Source organism: Sapajus apella, unplaced genomic scaffold (genome assembly GCF_009761245.1).
Source record: "Sapajus apella isolate SASKATOON/1434 unplaced genomic scaffold, GSC_monkey_1.0 scaffold130, whole genome shotgun sequence".
Lineage (NCBI taxonomy): Eukaryota > Metazoa > Chordata > Mammalia > Primates > Cebidae > Sapajus > Sapajus apella.
This window is the reverse complement of record NW_022437070.1, coordinates 763,305-777,498: the sequence shown is the minus strand read 5'-3', so window position 1 is coordinate 777,498 and position 14,194 is coordinate 763,305. Positions and strand designations below refer to the sequence as shown.

The window sequence follows — 14,194 nt, the reverse complement described above, 5'->3', positions numbered from 1 at the left end:
TTTTACCAAACATCTTTTGTGGTTTTTGAAATGTTTTCATTTTGTAAATCATTAGCCTTACTTTTTCGAAGAAGAATACATTTCATGGGAGTTTTCAAATGTATTTCTGGGCAATTTCAGATAAAATCCCTTTGGTTATTAAAAGCCGTCTGTTTTGTTTGTTGTAACTTCCTTTTTTTGTTCTAAATTTGGTTTATTTTTGCTATTTGTCTTTTTTTTTTAAACCTAGAGATAATGGTTTCCTTAAGTTTTCAAAGAACCAAGTTAATAATAATTTTTCTAAGAACTAAGCTAAAGCTTGCTATTCAACCCTATTGTTGATAGATTGTGGCTTTCTTCTTGATTTCACATTTGTTGCTCATTTCCTACAAGTTTTTATAAAGTTATAGTTATTTGTTTTAATTTTTTCTTTTTGAGACAGTGTTTCTCTCTCGTTGCCCAGGCTGTAGTGCAGTGGTGCGATCTTGGCTCACTGCAACCTCCACCTCCTGGGTTCAAGTGATTCTCCTGCTTCAGCCTCCAGAGTAGCTGGGATTACAGGTGCCTGCCATCATTCCCGGATAACTTTTGTATTTTTAGTAGAGAGGGGGTTTCATCCTGTTGGTCTGGCTGGTCTCAAACTCCTGTCCTCAGGTGATCCACCTGCCTCGGCCTCCCAAAGTGCTGGGATTACAGGCATGAGCCACCGTGCCTGGACTTGTTTGGAAATTTTAAGCAGAATACTTAGTCCATTCTTCCTTTGATCATAATGTATGAATTAGCCTTTCTGTCTCTAAGTTGTTTTCCAAAGGCTTGATAATAATATGGGACTTTCCACTTGACATCCTCACTTGATGTCCAATACATAAACCAAACAATATGCTCAACACAGGACTTTGGATTTTCTGTCTCAGCCTCTCTCCCACATCTTCCTGATGGTAGTAGTTGCTAACTTCATCTTACCAAATGTTCAGGCCAAAAACTTGAGAGTCCTGTTTTTTAGACATAAAATTTTTTCTTTTTTTGAGACAGTCTGGCTCTGTCACCCAGGCTGGGGAGCAGTGGTGTCATCACGGCTCATTTCAGCCCCACCGGGGCCAAAAAAACTTTTTTATTGTAGTAAAATATAAGTAACATAATATTTACCATCTTAGGCAGGGGGCAGTGGCTCACACCTGTAATCCCAGCACTTTGGGAGGCCAGGTGGGTGGATAACGAGGTCAGGAGTTCAAGACCAGCCTGGCTAAAATGGTGAAACCCCATCTCTACTAAAAATACACATACACACAAAAAATTAACTGGGTGTGGTGGCATGCACCTGTAATCCCAGATACTGGGGAGGCTGAGGCATAGAATTGCCTAAACCTGGGAGGTGGAGGTTGAAGTGAGCTAAGATTGCGCCACTGCACTCCAGCCTGGGTGACAGAGCGAGACTCCGTCTCAAAAAAAAAAGAAAAAAGAAAAAACAACCCTCTTAACCATTTAACCATTTAAGTGTACAGTTCAGTGGCATTAAGTACAGTACATTCACCTTTTTGTGGAACCAACCCCCCCCCATCCATCTCTGGAACTTTTACATTTTCCCAAACTGAAACTCTGTGCTCATTAAACTCTAACTCCTCCTTGCTCCTCCACCAGCCCCAGGCAAACACCATTTTACTCCGAGGCTGTTTTCACACTCAGTTTCTTCTTTTTTCTTTCTTTCTTTTTTTTTTTTTTTTTTTTATTTTGAGACGGGCTCTTGCTCTGTCACCCATGCTGAAGTGCGGTGGTTTCATCTAGGCTCACTGCAATGTCTGCCTCCTGGGTTCAAGTGATTCTCCTGCCTCAGCCTCCTGGGTAGCTGGGATTGCAGAAGCCCACCACCACGCCCGGCTCATTTTTGTATTTTTAGTAGAAACAGGGTTTCATCACGTTGCCCAGGCTAGTCTCGAATGCCTGACCTCAGGTGATCCACCTGCCTCTGCCTCCCAAAGTGTTGGGATTACAGGTATGAGCCACCGCGCCCGGCTGTTTCTTCTTTCACTTAATAAAACAGAGGGTGCACTACTGGCTAATGAGATTGTTTCTCTGTGTCGGGACCTTCTTGCATATGTGTGATTGAGTTTGTTGAAGAGAAACGTAACAGAAAATAGGGTTGGGCTGGGCGCGGTGGCTCAAGCCTGTAATCCCAGCACTTTGGGAGGCCGAGGCGGGTGGATCACGAGGTCAAGAGATCGAGACCATCCTGGTCAACATGGTGAAACCCCGTCTCTACTAAAAATACAAAAAATTAGCTGGGCATGGTGGCACGTGCCTGTAATCCCAGCTACTCAGGAGGCTGAGGCAGGAGAATTGCCTGAACCCAGGAGGCGGAGGTTGCGGTGAGCCGAGATAGCGCCATTGCACTCCAGCCTGGGCAACATGAGTGAAACTCAGTCTCAAAAAAAAAAAAAAAAAAAGAAAATAGGGTTGAAAGAACAGAGGTAGAGGCTGAGTGTGATGCCTCACATTTGTAATCCCAGTGCTTTGGGACGCCAAGGTGGAGGGACCACTTAAGGTCAGGAGTTTGAGAACAGTCTGGCCAAAATGGTGAAACCTCGTCTCTACTAAAAATACAAACATTGGTCGGGCGCAGTGGCTCATGCCTGTAATCCCAGCTACTCCAGAGGCTGAGGCAGGAGAATTGCTTGAAGCCGGCGAAGGTTGCAGCAAGCAGAGATCGCACCACTGCACACCAGCCTGGCGACAGAGCAAGACTCCATCTCAAAAAAAAAAAAAAAAAGGAAAAAAAAAAAAAGGTTGGGCGTGGTGGCTCACGCCTGTAATCCAAGCACTTTGGAAGCCAAGGCGGGAGGATCACATGAGGTCGGGAGTTCAAGACCAGCCTGATCAACATGGTGAAACCCCGTCTTAAAAAAGAAAAGAAAAGAAAAGAAAAAAACTCCACAAAAATCAGCCAGGCGCGTAGCGGTGTGCAACTGTAATCCCAGCTACTTGGGAGGCTGAGGCAGGAGAATGGCTTGAACTTGGGAGGCAGAGGTTGCAGGGACCTGAGATCATGCCACTGCACTCTAGCCTGGGAGACAGAGCGAGCCTCCATCTCAGAAAAAAAAAAAGTGCCTGGGCCTGCTCTCTCTTTGAGTTAAATCTCCGGTATCCCAGAGCTGGGGTGCACGTGGGCATGCTTGATGAGGAGAGGGCGGGGCCGGGGAGGAGGCGCTTGCAAGTTTCTACTGCAACGCCACCAATGGCCTCTAGAGGGCGCAATCACCAGAGGCTCCGCCCCAAACGAGGCGGGGCGGAAGTGTGCTATGCGCAGGCGCAGGGTGGGTCTTGGGCAGCCCTGAGCTTCCGATTGGCGGGGGGCAAGGTTAAACTGAGAGGGTGGTGTGCGCACGCGCAAGACTCGGGCACTTGGGACCGGAAGCTGAGGCGTTCGTGGTTTGCAGTAAGTGACCAGAGCGGGGTGGGTGCGCCGGGTGGTGGCAGTGACAGTTGCCGGAGTTGGGCCGTTCTGGGGTAGTTTGAGGATGGGCCCAGGGGCAAAAAAAAATCTCGAAATGTGAAGGAATGTGAGAGGAAGTCGAAGGGTCGGCAGACGCGGACGGAGATGGCACCTGAGCGTCCCTGGCAGAACCTGGGCGACAGAGAGGCCAGAGGCGGAAAGAAATGGAGGCACGAAAACAAACCTCGAGAAACTGAGAGACTGAAAGACGAGGGTGTTGGGAGAGGAGGGAAGCTGAAAACTAGAGAGCGTGGGCGAGGGGGCCGATGGGTTCCACCTGGAGGCTCAGAGACCACGAAGGCGAGAGGCGTGGTCGCCCGTGAAGTTGGGGAGTGGCAGGAAAAGTAGGAAGCCGGTCGCGGACGCTAGAAACAAAAAATGGGATTTAGGTGGAGAAACGAGACGCTGAATCGTGGGGGAGACCGAGAGATACGGATAGATGGAAACAGTGAAGTAGGGAGAACCCCACAAAAACTGGAGATAACGGAGGATGATGCTGAGAAGTGGAAAAGTGAGGAAGTGGAGCCCGAACCCCTAGATTTGAGCTCCTCATCTGCTGCTTGGCCACTCAGCCTCTCTATGGCTCAGTAAAATAGGCACTGATCATAGTGCCTTACAGTTGTGAGGAAAGTGTGTGTGTACGTAGGTGTGATTGGAATAGATCTGTGTGTGAACATGAATAAGCAGTAAGTGAGCGCTAGCTATTAAAGCTTCCGATATTGAGAGACAAAGCATTAGATGAAGAAATGGAGAGAGAAGGTGATGGAGGATTAACACTGGCAAGACAAGGGAGTAAAAAAAGATTCAAACAGAAAATGCAAAAGAGGGTGTCGTGGCTCACGCCTATCATCACAGCACGTTGGGAGGCTGCGGTGGGACGCTCGCTTGAGCTTGGGAGGTTGAGGCTGCACTACGCTGTGATTGCGCTAAACTGCACTCCAGGCTGGGTTACAGAGTGAGGCACTGTCTCAAAAAAAAAAATGAAAAAATTTTTGTTTTGAGACAGTATTTTGCTCTTGTTGCCCAGGCTGGAGTGCAGTGGCACCATTGCTGCTCACCGCATCCTCTGCCTCCCGCGAACAAGCGAGTCTCCTACCTCAGCCTACTGAGTAGCTGGGATTACAGGCATGTGCCACCATGCCCAGTTAATTTTGTATTTTTTGTAGAGACGGGGTGACACCATGTTGGTCAGGTTGGTGTCAAAACTCCTGACATCATGACCCACTTAACCTTGGCCTCCTAAGGTGCTGGGATTACAGGTGAGCCACAGCGGCCGGCCAATGCTCTCGTTTTCTAAGAATCACTGGCCCAGACTCACAGTAACACTCCAAGACCTCAATTTGCTTCCCTCCTAGAACAGGAAATGCAGAGTAGGTGGAAGCATTGTTAGCACCGTTATGATAGGGCATTGTGGCCTTTTGAGTCTAATTTTGTTTCCAGATTTTGCCCCACTTCCTCTTGCTGTTTTCTGCATGTTAGTCCTGTTTTATGGTAGGGAAAAACTAGCTGCTATTGAACTGTTTAGCTTTTCTCTAGCAAGCTTTATTAAACGTTGTAAGGTTTTGAGATAGATATTATCTCTGTTTTATACATGATGAAAACAGCCTTGAGTTAGTTCAGGTTAATTTGCCCAGGGATGTGGGGAAGGTGGCTCACACCAGTAATCCCAGCATTTTGGGAGGCTGAGGTGGGTGAATCATTTGAGGTCAGGAGTTCGAGACCAGCCTGGCTAACATGGTGAAACCCTGTCTCTACTAAATACAAAAAATTAGCTGGACGTGGTGGTGTGTGCCTATAATCCCAGCTACTTGGGAGGCTGAGGCAGGAGAATCGCTTGAGCCTGGGAGGCAGAGGTTGCGGTGAGCTGAAATGCCACTGCACTGCAGTCTGGGCAACAGACTGAGACTTTGTATAAAAAAAAAAAAAAAAAAAAAATTGCCCAGGGGCCACACATTTAATACATGATGAAGCTGAGATTCAAACCCAAATCTGCCTGACTCCAATGCCTTCAGCAACAAGGGCTCTGAACCCTTTTATGGTCATAAACCCCTTTAAGAATCTCAGTGACTATCTTCCCTCCAGAAAATTGCACATGTGAGGGTGTGCTCTTTATTAGGATATTTTCAGCTGAGAATCAAAAACCCAACTCTAGCCTGGGCATGGTGGCTCACACCTATAATCTCAGCACTTTGGGAGGCTGAGGTGGGTGGATCACTTGAGGTCAGTAGTCCAAGACCAGCCTGGCCAACATGGTGAAATGCTATCTCTACTAAAAGTAAAAAAAATCAGCCAGGTATGGTGGTGCATGCCTGTAAACCCAGCTGCCTGGGAGGCTGAGGCATGAGAATCACTTGAACCCAGGAGGTGGAGGCTGCAGTGAGCCGAGATCATGCTCCAGCCTGGGCGACAAGGCGAGACTCCATATCAAAACAAAAGCAAAAAAACTCCATCTTTAAGCAAAAAGGCATTTTCTTCTGTAGCTGAGAAGTGGGGGTTTTAAAGGGAGCTAAGCTTCAAGCACTAAATGATATTGCCAAACTTCTCTTGATTTCCCTCTTTCACCTCCCTGTGTTTGCACAGTGACCATCCTTGTGCCTGTATCTAGTTATTTAGGAGAGATTTTTAGGAAATACTGCCATGTTCCAGAGCTACACAAACAGCCCCAGGCTTATACCAAACGTGCCTGATTACAACAGATAAAATGAGAGCTTTTCTGTCTTAGCAACCGAGTGTAAATTCCACAAAAGGGCCCTTCTTGGGTCATGTGTCCACTTCTCAAACCAACTATTGGTTAGAGGGGAAGTAGCGCACCACGATTGGCCAGGTCTTTGTCACTTGCCTACCCAGTGGGGGTTTTTTGATTTAAAGGCGCTCAGAACCATGTAGAATCGAGGAAGGGCTGTTCTTCAAAGGAAGGTGGACACCGTTCTCAGAAAAAAAGTAAAGGATTGTGTCAGGCAGACAAAAAAACAACACAATAACAGTGTTAACAAAAATAACACTTGCAAAATTTTGCCTTTTATCTCGGTGTTCCGAATCTCACTGGACCCTGGGTGAAGAGCTCTTGCCTTACTCTTTTCCTTACATCACGCCTCTCTCCTGTTACTGCCTTTCAAGACAAGATTCTGCCGTTGGTTGGCATGTGACCCACATCTCCCCTTTAGGTCTTGGGTATCCTTCCCTGATACCCAAGCATGGGTAGGCACCTCCTTTGGTCTCCCACAGCCACCCAGGGTTCTGTTGTCACAGTCCCCGTCATTGGATTGTCACATTCTGGTGGTGTGTGTGTCACACGAGAGAGTATGTGATCGTGACCATCTGTGAATGGTGATCATTACCTCCTTTTCCTAGTTAGGTGGTTGAGAAACAGTCTGTTAGAAATGTGTCTAAAAATGAGCTGGGCATGGTGGCTCACACCTGTAATCCCAACACTTTGGGAGGCTGAGGTGGAGAAATTGCTTGAGCCCAGAAGTTTGCTATCAGCCTGGGCAACATAGTGAGACCTCATCTCTACAAACAGTGAACAATTAGCTCGGTGTGGTGGCATGTGCCTGTAGTCCCAGCTACTCTAGAGGCTGAGGCAGGAGGATTGCTTGAGTCCAGGAGGTCGAGGCTGCAGTGAGCCATGATCGTGCCACTACATTCCAGCCTGGGAAACAGAGTGAGACACTGTCTCAAAAAAAAGGCAGTATTCCAAAAAGTGAATGCATGTCTTCTGTTCTCTCTCCCAAGAACCCAGGGCCTGAAAACCCAACATGGACTTGTGTCCATCCAAGAGATCACTGCCGGTGTCATGAGGTGCCCTGTGTGTCACCAGCTCAAGCAGGCCCTGGGCCACCTTATCATCTGTGGTGGTCCTGTGCCGTGACCAGGAGGAAAAATTAGCTCTTTGAAGAGAAAGTGGTTCTCTGTTGCAGGCACTGGCCTCTTAAACTGCTGCAGGAATGGAACGGATGAGAATATTTGTTCTGGGTGATCAGAACTGAAACCCCCATTGTGATTACTAACATGTCTCCTCCTAGAACAAGGGAGGGCAGGGATTGCCGAGACCACCCCCGGGCTTCCCGTGAGGAAGAGGCCCTGGAGAAATGGGACTGGAGTTGTCCAGAGACACGTCGCCTCTTGGAAGATGCCTTCTTCCGTGAGGAGGATTATATCCGTCAGGGTTCTGAGGAATGTCAGAAGTTTTGGACCTTCTTTGAACGCCTGCAGAGATTCCAGAATCTCAAAACCTCCAGGAGGGTGGCGAAAGCCTCCGGGCCTCCCAAGCACAGCATCCCAGCCCTGGCCGACCTACCTCGCACTTACGACCCACGTTACCGCATCAACCTCTCTGTCCTGGGCCCTGACACACGGGGCTCTCGTGAGCTGGGCAGGCACTTGCCCGCGGAGAGAGTGTCTGAGTTCCACCGAGCCCTGTTGCACTACCTGGACTTTGGCCAGAAGCAGGCCTTTGGGCGTCTGGCCAAGCTGCAGCGTGAGCGGGCAGCCCTCCCCATCGCCCAGTACGGGAACCGCATCCTGCAGACGCTGAAGGAACACCAGGTGGTGGTGGTGGCCGGTGACACCGGCTGTGGCAAATCCACTCAGGTGCCCCAGTACCTGCTGGCTGCTGGCTTCAGTCATGTGGCGTGCACCCAGCCCCGGCGGATCGCCTGCATCTCACTGGCCAAGCGTGTCGGCTTTGAGAGCCTCAGTCAGTATGGTTCACAGGTGAGTGGGATGTACCAGCTTTCTGATTTTTCCAGGGTCACCCTGGGGGAAGAGGTTGCTTGGCAGTATCAATAAAAATGAAATGTTGCCGGGCGCGGTGGCTCAAGCCTGTAATCCCAGCACTGTGGGAGGCCGAGGCGGGTGGATCACGAGGTCAAGAGATCGAGACCATCCTGGTCAACATGGTGAAACCCTGTCTCTACTAAAAATACAAAACATTAGCTGGGCATGGTGGCGCGTGCCTGTAATCCCAGCTACTCAGGAGGTTGAGGCAGGAGAATTGCCTGAACCCAGGAGGCGGAGGTTGCAGTGAGCCGAGGTCGCGCCATTGCACTCCAGCCTGGGTAACAAGAGCAAAACTCCATCTCAAAAAAAAAAAAGAAAAAATGAAATGCTTACCGTTGGACCCAGCGATGATTCTTCTAGAACTTTATTCACAGATTGGCCTGTCTGTGGTCGGTGTGACAAAGGAGCTAGCACTCCCAGCGTAGCTCTTTAACAGTAAAACAGTGGGAAATGTTCTAAAGACTCAACAATCTTTTTTTTTTTTTAAATTTTTTTTTTTTTTTTTGAGATGGAGTTTCACTCATGTTACCCAGGCTGGAGTGCAATGGCACGATCTTGGCTCACCGCAACCTCCGCCTCCTGGGTTCAGGCAATTCTCCTGCCTCAGCCTCCTGAGTAGCTGGGATTACAGGCACGCGCCACCATGCCCAGCTGATTTTTTGTATTTTTAGTAGAGACGGGGTTTCACCATGTTGACCAGGATGGTCTCGATCTCTTGACCTCGTGATCCACCCGCCTCGGCCTCCCAAAGTGCTGGGATTACAGGCTTGAGCCACCGCGCCCGGCCTTTTTTTTTTTAATTTTTGAGATGGAGTCTTGCTCTGTCCCCAGGCTGGAGTGCAGTGGTGCGACCTCTGCTCACCTCTGCCTCCCAGGTTCCAGCAATTCTCCTGCCTCAGCCTCCTAAGTAGCTGAGATTACAGGCGCCTGCCACCATGCCCAGCTAATTTTTGTATTTTTAGTAGAGACAAGGCTTCACCATATCGGTCAGGCTGGTCTCAAACTCCTGACCTCAGGTGATCCACCAATCTTGGCCTCCCCAAATGCTGGGATTACGGGTGTGAGCCACTGTGCCCAGCTGTGAGGGTAATTCTTGGCAGTTACCGTGATGCAAATGCCATTTTGGAAGGCTAAATTATAATCCTCTGTCTCATAGTGGTCATGAAGATGAAGTGGGTTGAGGTACATAAAGCACTTAAAGAGGCTGGGTGAGGTGGCTTATGCCTGCAATCCCAGCACTTTGGGAGGCTGAGACAGGTGGATCACAAGGTCAGGAGTTCAAGACTAGCCTGGCCAAAATGTTGAAACCCCATCTCTACCAAAAATAAAAAAATTAGCTGGGTGTGTTGGTGCACGCCTGTAATCCCAACTACTTGGGAGGCTGAAGCAGAGCTGCTTGAACCCGGTGTGGGGGAGGGGTGGAGGTCACAGTGAGCCAAGATCGTGCCGCTGCACTCCAGCATGGGTGACAGATGGAGATTCTGTCTCAAAAAATAAATAAATAAAGCACTTGGAGTGGCATGTAATGTCCTGGCACATAGTAGGGACTCAAAGAAAGGTGATTACTATTGTAGTTGATATTCTCTATACACAGGGCATGGTGCTGGCCACTTTATGTGGATTGTCATGTGGAATTCTCGCAGCATCTAGGAGGAAAACAAATTAAGGGATGGCGTTGCGTGCCCCAGGTCGATGGCACTAAGTGGCAGAGGTGGGATTCAAACCCAAGCTGTTAGGCTCCAGAGTCTGATAGGTAGGCATGGCATTTGCTTAGATTTTGAATTTGGGCAGATCCGGGGGCTGGTACCCAGGTTCAGGGTCCTCTCCTGACCACACTAATCTCTCTCCCTCCCCAGGTTGGCTACCAGATCCGCTTTGAGAGCACGCGTTCGGCGGCCACCAAGATTGTGTTCCTGACGGTGGGGCTGCTCCTGCGACAAATCCAGCGGGAGCCCAGCCTGCCCCAGTACGAGGTCCTGATCGTCGATGAAGTCCACGAGCGGCACCTCCACAATGACTTCCTCCTGGGCGTCCTCCGGCGGCTGCTGCCCAAGCGGCCTGACCTCAAGGTCGTCCTTATGTCAGCTACCATCAACATCTCGCTCTTCTCCAGCTATTTCGGCAATGCCCCTGTGGTACAGGTGCCTGGGAGGCTGTTCCCCATCACGGTGAGCATTTCCCCCTCCTCCCACACGCCCAGACCTCCCACCAGACCTCTGTCCAAACTTGGACATGCCTCTTCTCTGCTGCTGTGTCTCCCATCTCTTTATTTAAAGATACTCTTTTTTTTTTTAAAGCTACCATTTTTGAGGCTGGGTGCAGTGGCTCATGCCTGTAATCCCAGGACTTGGGGAGGCCAAGGCGGGCAGATCACAAGGTCAGGAGTTCGAGACCAGCTTGGCCAACATGGTGAAACCCCGTTTCTACTAAATACAAAAAAAAAAAAAGCTGGGCATGGTGGCGCGTGCCTGTAGTCCCAGCTACTCAGGAGGCTGAGGCAGGAGAATTGCTTGAACCCAGGAGGCGGAGGTTGCAGTGAGTCGAGATCACACCACTGCACTCCAGCCTGGACGACAGTGCGAGACTTCATCTCAAAAAAAAAAAAAAAAAGAATGGGCTGTGCAAGGTGGCTCATGCCTGTAATCTCAGCATTTTTGGGAGGCTGAGGCAGGAAGATCACATGGTCAGGAGTTAGAGACTAGTCTGGCCAACATGGTGAAACCCCGTCTCTCCTAAAAATACAAAAATTAGCTGGGTGTGGTGGCGTGTGTCTGTAGTCCCAACTACTAGGGAGGCTGAGGCAGGAGAATTGCTTGAGCCCGGCAGACAGGGGTTGCAGCGAGCCAAGATTGCACCCCTGCACTCCAGCCTGACGACAGAGCGAGACTCCATCTCAAAAAAAAAAAAAAAAAAAGAATTAACCAGGTGCAGTGGCTCATACCTGTAATCCCAACACTTTAGAAGGCTGAGGCAGGTGGATCACCTGAGGTCAGGAGTTTGAGACCACACTGACCAACATGGTGAAACTGCATCTCTACTAAAAATGCAAAGATTAGCTCTAGTGGTGGTGTGCCTCTGTAATCCCAGCTACTCGGAGGCTAAGGTGGGAGAATTACTTGAACCTGGGAGGCAGAGGCTGCAGTGAGCTGAGATCGTGCCCCTGCCCTCCAGTCTAGGTGACAGAGCAAGACCCTGTCTTAAAAAAAAAAAAAAGGGAAAAAATGAGGATGCTTCCTGAAAAATGTTTTTTAGGTTTTTTTTTTTTTTTTTTTCCAGTTTTTTTGACTGCAAGTTTATTCACTGCAAAATAATCCTCTCCAATTTTACTGAAGTGGCTGATCACATGGAGGACCAACTCCGCCTCTAAGTCGGAATTGGGTTGCTGACCCAGCCCGTCTCGCCTTTCTTGTCGGCACGGGGAGGGAGCACAGCACTCCGTCTGTAGGTATCTCTGTCGGCTTCCCCTCTTGTAAGTCTTGCAGGTCACTCACCCTCCAGAACTTTAGGCTGAGGCCTGCCAGTCTCTGGACGGCTGTGGCGTAGGGTGACAGGCACAGTCTCCAGGGGCAGATGAAGGTCATCACAGAGATACTGGATACCCTCACTGGTAAGGTACCAGTAGAACTGTCTTCAGGCCAACTGTGCCTTCACGTAGCCTTGGGACTTGAGAGACTGCATGGCCTTCATGACATGAAGGTGGGGCACCTTCTTGTCTGCCAGCTGTGGGTGCTTAGGCTCATGGATGTCTGTGTTGGCCACCACGACTCCCTCCTTAAAAAGGAGCTCATAAATGGCAATCTGGTTCTTCCTAGGCATCAACATCCTGGTGGCTGTAGGGTCCGGGGCCAGTTTTTGTTTTTTTTTAGAGAACAGGGTCTTGCTATATTGCCCAGGCAGGTCTCGAACTCCTGGGCTCAAGCTGTTCTCCCACTTCTGCCTCCCTAAGAGCTGGGATTACAGGTGTGAGCCACAGCGCCCAGCAGTTCTGTTTTTTTTTTTTAAGAGATGAGGTCTTGCTATGTTTTCTGTCTGGTCAAGCGATCCTCTCACCTTGGACTCCCAGAGAGCTAAGATGACAGGTGTGAGCCAGCCGTGCCTGGAAATCAGTCAGTCAACCTGGCTCAGGCTCAGGGTCTTCTCATGATCAGCCAACCAACTAGATTTCTAGGGTTCTAATCCTGGTTCTATCACCTGGAATTTTTTTCTTGTTGAAGTTACTCTAAACACAAGAGCATGCATGCATTGTAAGTACACAGCTCAATGAGTTTTCACCAGTTAAACATATCTATGTAGCTAGCACCCAGATTTAGAAGAGTCAAACATTACCAGCACCCCACAAGCCTTACAGTTGCCTTGTTACTTTGTATTTTTATGACATCCTTTAAAAATTCCCTAGCTGGAGTGTGCTGTCTGCCACCTGACTGTTTCTCAATTAGGGGTGGTTTTGCCCCCCAGGGAACATGTGGCAATATCTGGAGACATTTTTAATAGTCACAACCAGAGAGAAGACCACTAGCATCTAGTGGGTAGGGGCCAGGGTTGCTGCTAAGTATCCTGCAATGCACAGGACAGCCCCACAACAAGGAATTATCCAGACTGAAATGTCAGTCTTGCTGACTTTGAGAAATCCTGCCCAGTGAGATGGTAGAGTAATGAGAAAGGAGGAGCCTAGATCCCTGAATGACTGCATGGAACAGCATTGCCCACCAGCCTGGACCAGCCACCCTGCATCTTCTCCGTCAGCCTCTGGTCTCCCCTGTCAGCCCGTAGCCTCCCCGGCCCATTGCTCTGAGCTGGAGGGACAGGCTGTGCTTCTACTTGGGGCTGTCTCCTCTCAGGTTGTGTACCAGCCGCAGGAGGCAGAGCCGACCACGTCCAAGTCGGAGAAGCTGGACCCGCGGCCTTTCCTGAGGGTGCTGGAGTCCATTGACCACAAGTACCCGCCTGAGGAGCGGGGTGACCTCCTCGTCTTCCTCAGCGGCATGGCGGAGATCAGCGCCGTGCTGGAGGCCGCCCAGACCTATGCCAGCCACACCCAGCGCTGGGTGGTGCTGCCGCTGCACAGTGCCCTGTCTGTGGCCGACCAGGACAAGGTATGGCAGGAAGCCTGAGTGGGAGGGCGGGGGTCTGCATGAATTGGGGCAGCTGCACACAGGACTCGCGTCCCTCCACAAATGCAGGTCTTGGGGGGGCTGCACCTGTGCAGAGTCACAGACATCCAGTGGCAGAGCCAGGCTGCGAACCCAGGTAGTTTGGCCCGGGAGCCCATGCTGTCAACCAGAGGTCAGCAAACTTTGTGTAAAGGGTCGGAGTAGAGTTGGTCAACCCTGTGGGCATGGGCTCTGTCTGTCACAGCTGCTCCGCCCCTCTGTTGCAGCATGGAAACAGCCCGAAACTGAGCAGTGAGGCTGTGTCTTGCTCTGTGGTCCAGGCTGGAGTGCAGTGGCATGATCGGAGCTCTCTGCAGCCTTGACTTGGGCTCAAGCGATCCTCTTTCCTTAATCCTCCAAGTAGCAACTATAGGTGTACGTCACTACACTCTGTTAATTTTTCTTTTTTTTTGAGATGAAGTCTCCATCTGCTGCCCAGATTTGAGTGCAGTGCCGTGATCACAGCACACCACAACCTCCACCTCCTGGTTCAAGTGATTCTACTGCCTCAGCTTCCCAAGTAGCTGGGACTACAGGCACCCACCCCCAAGTCTGGCTAATCCTTTATATGTTCGGTAGAGACGGGGTTTCACCATGTTGCACAGGCTGGTCTCGAACTCCTGACCTCAAATGATCTGCTTGATGGTCTCCTAAAGTGCTGGGATTACAGGTGTGAGCCACTGCGCCTGGCTTCCATTAATTTTTTTTTTTTTAATTTTAGTAGCAAAGAGTTCTCACTATGTTGCCTAGTTTCAAACTCCTGAGCTCAAGTGATCCTCCCACCTTGGCCCCTTAGCCG

General features: G+C 49.8%; 1 protein-coding gene across 3 annotated transcripts in view; it reads left to right on the top strand.

Annotated features, from left to right (window-relative positions):
* DHX34 (DExH-box helicase 34) overlaps nt 1-14,194 on the top strand; it is a 56,344-nt gene that overhangs the window by 6,530 nt on the left and 35,620 nt on the right. The window contains exons 1-4 of one of the 3 annotated variants that reach the window (XM_032262518.1): nt 3,282-3,409; nt 7,199-8,179; nt 10,102-10,413; nt 13,084-13,338. In XM_032262518.1, the coding sequence (XP_032118409.1) occupies nt 7,475-8,179; nt 10,102-10,413; nt 13,084-13,338 (1,272 nt within the window). In that variant the 5' untranslated portion in view covers nt 3,282-3,409; nt 7,199-7,474. Of the gene's footprint in view, nt 1-3,281; nt 3,410-4,706; nt 4,726-7,198; nt 8,180-10,101; nt 10,414-13,083; nt 13,339-14,194 lie in introns of those variants that run through there. The other 2 variants (XM_032262520.1, XM_032262519.1) reach the window with 2 other exon arrangements.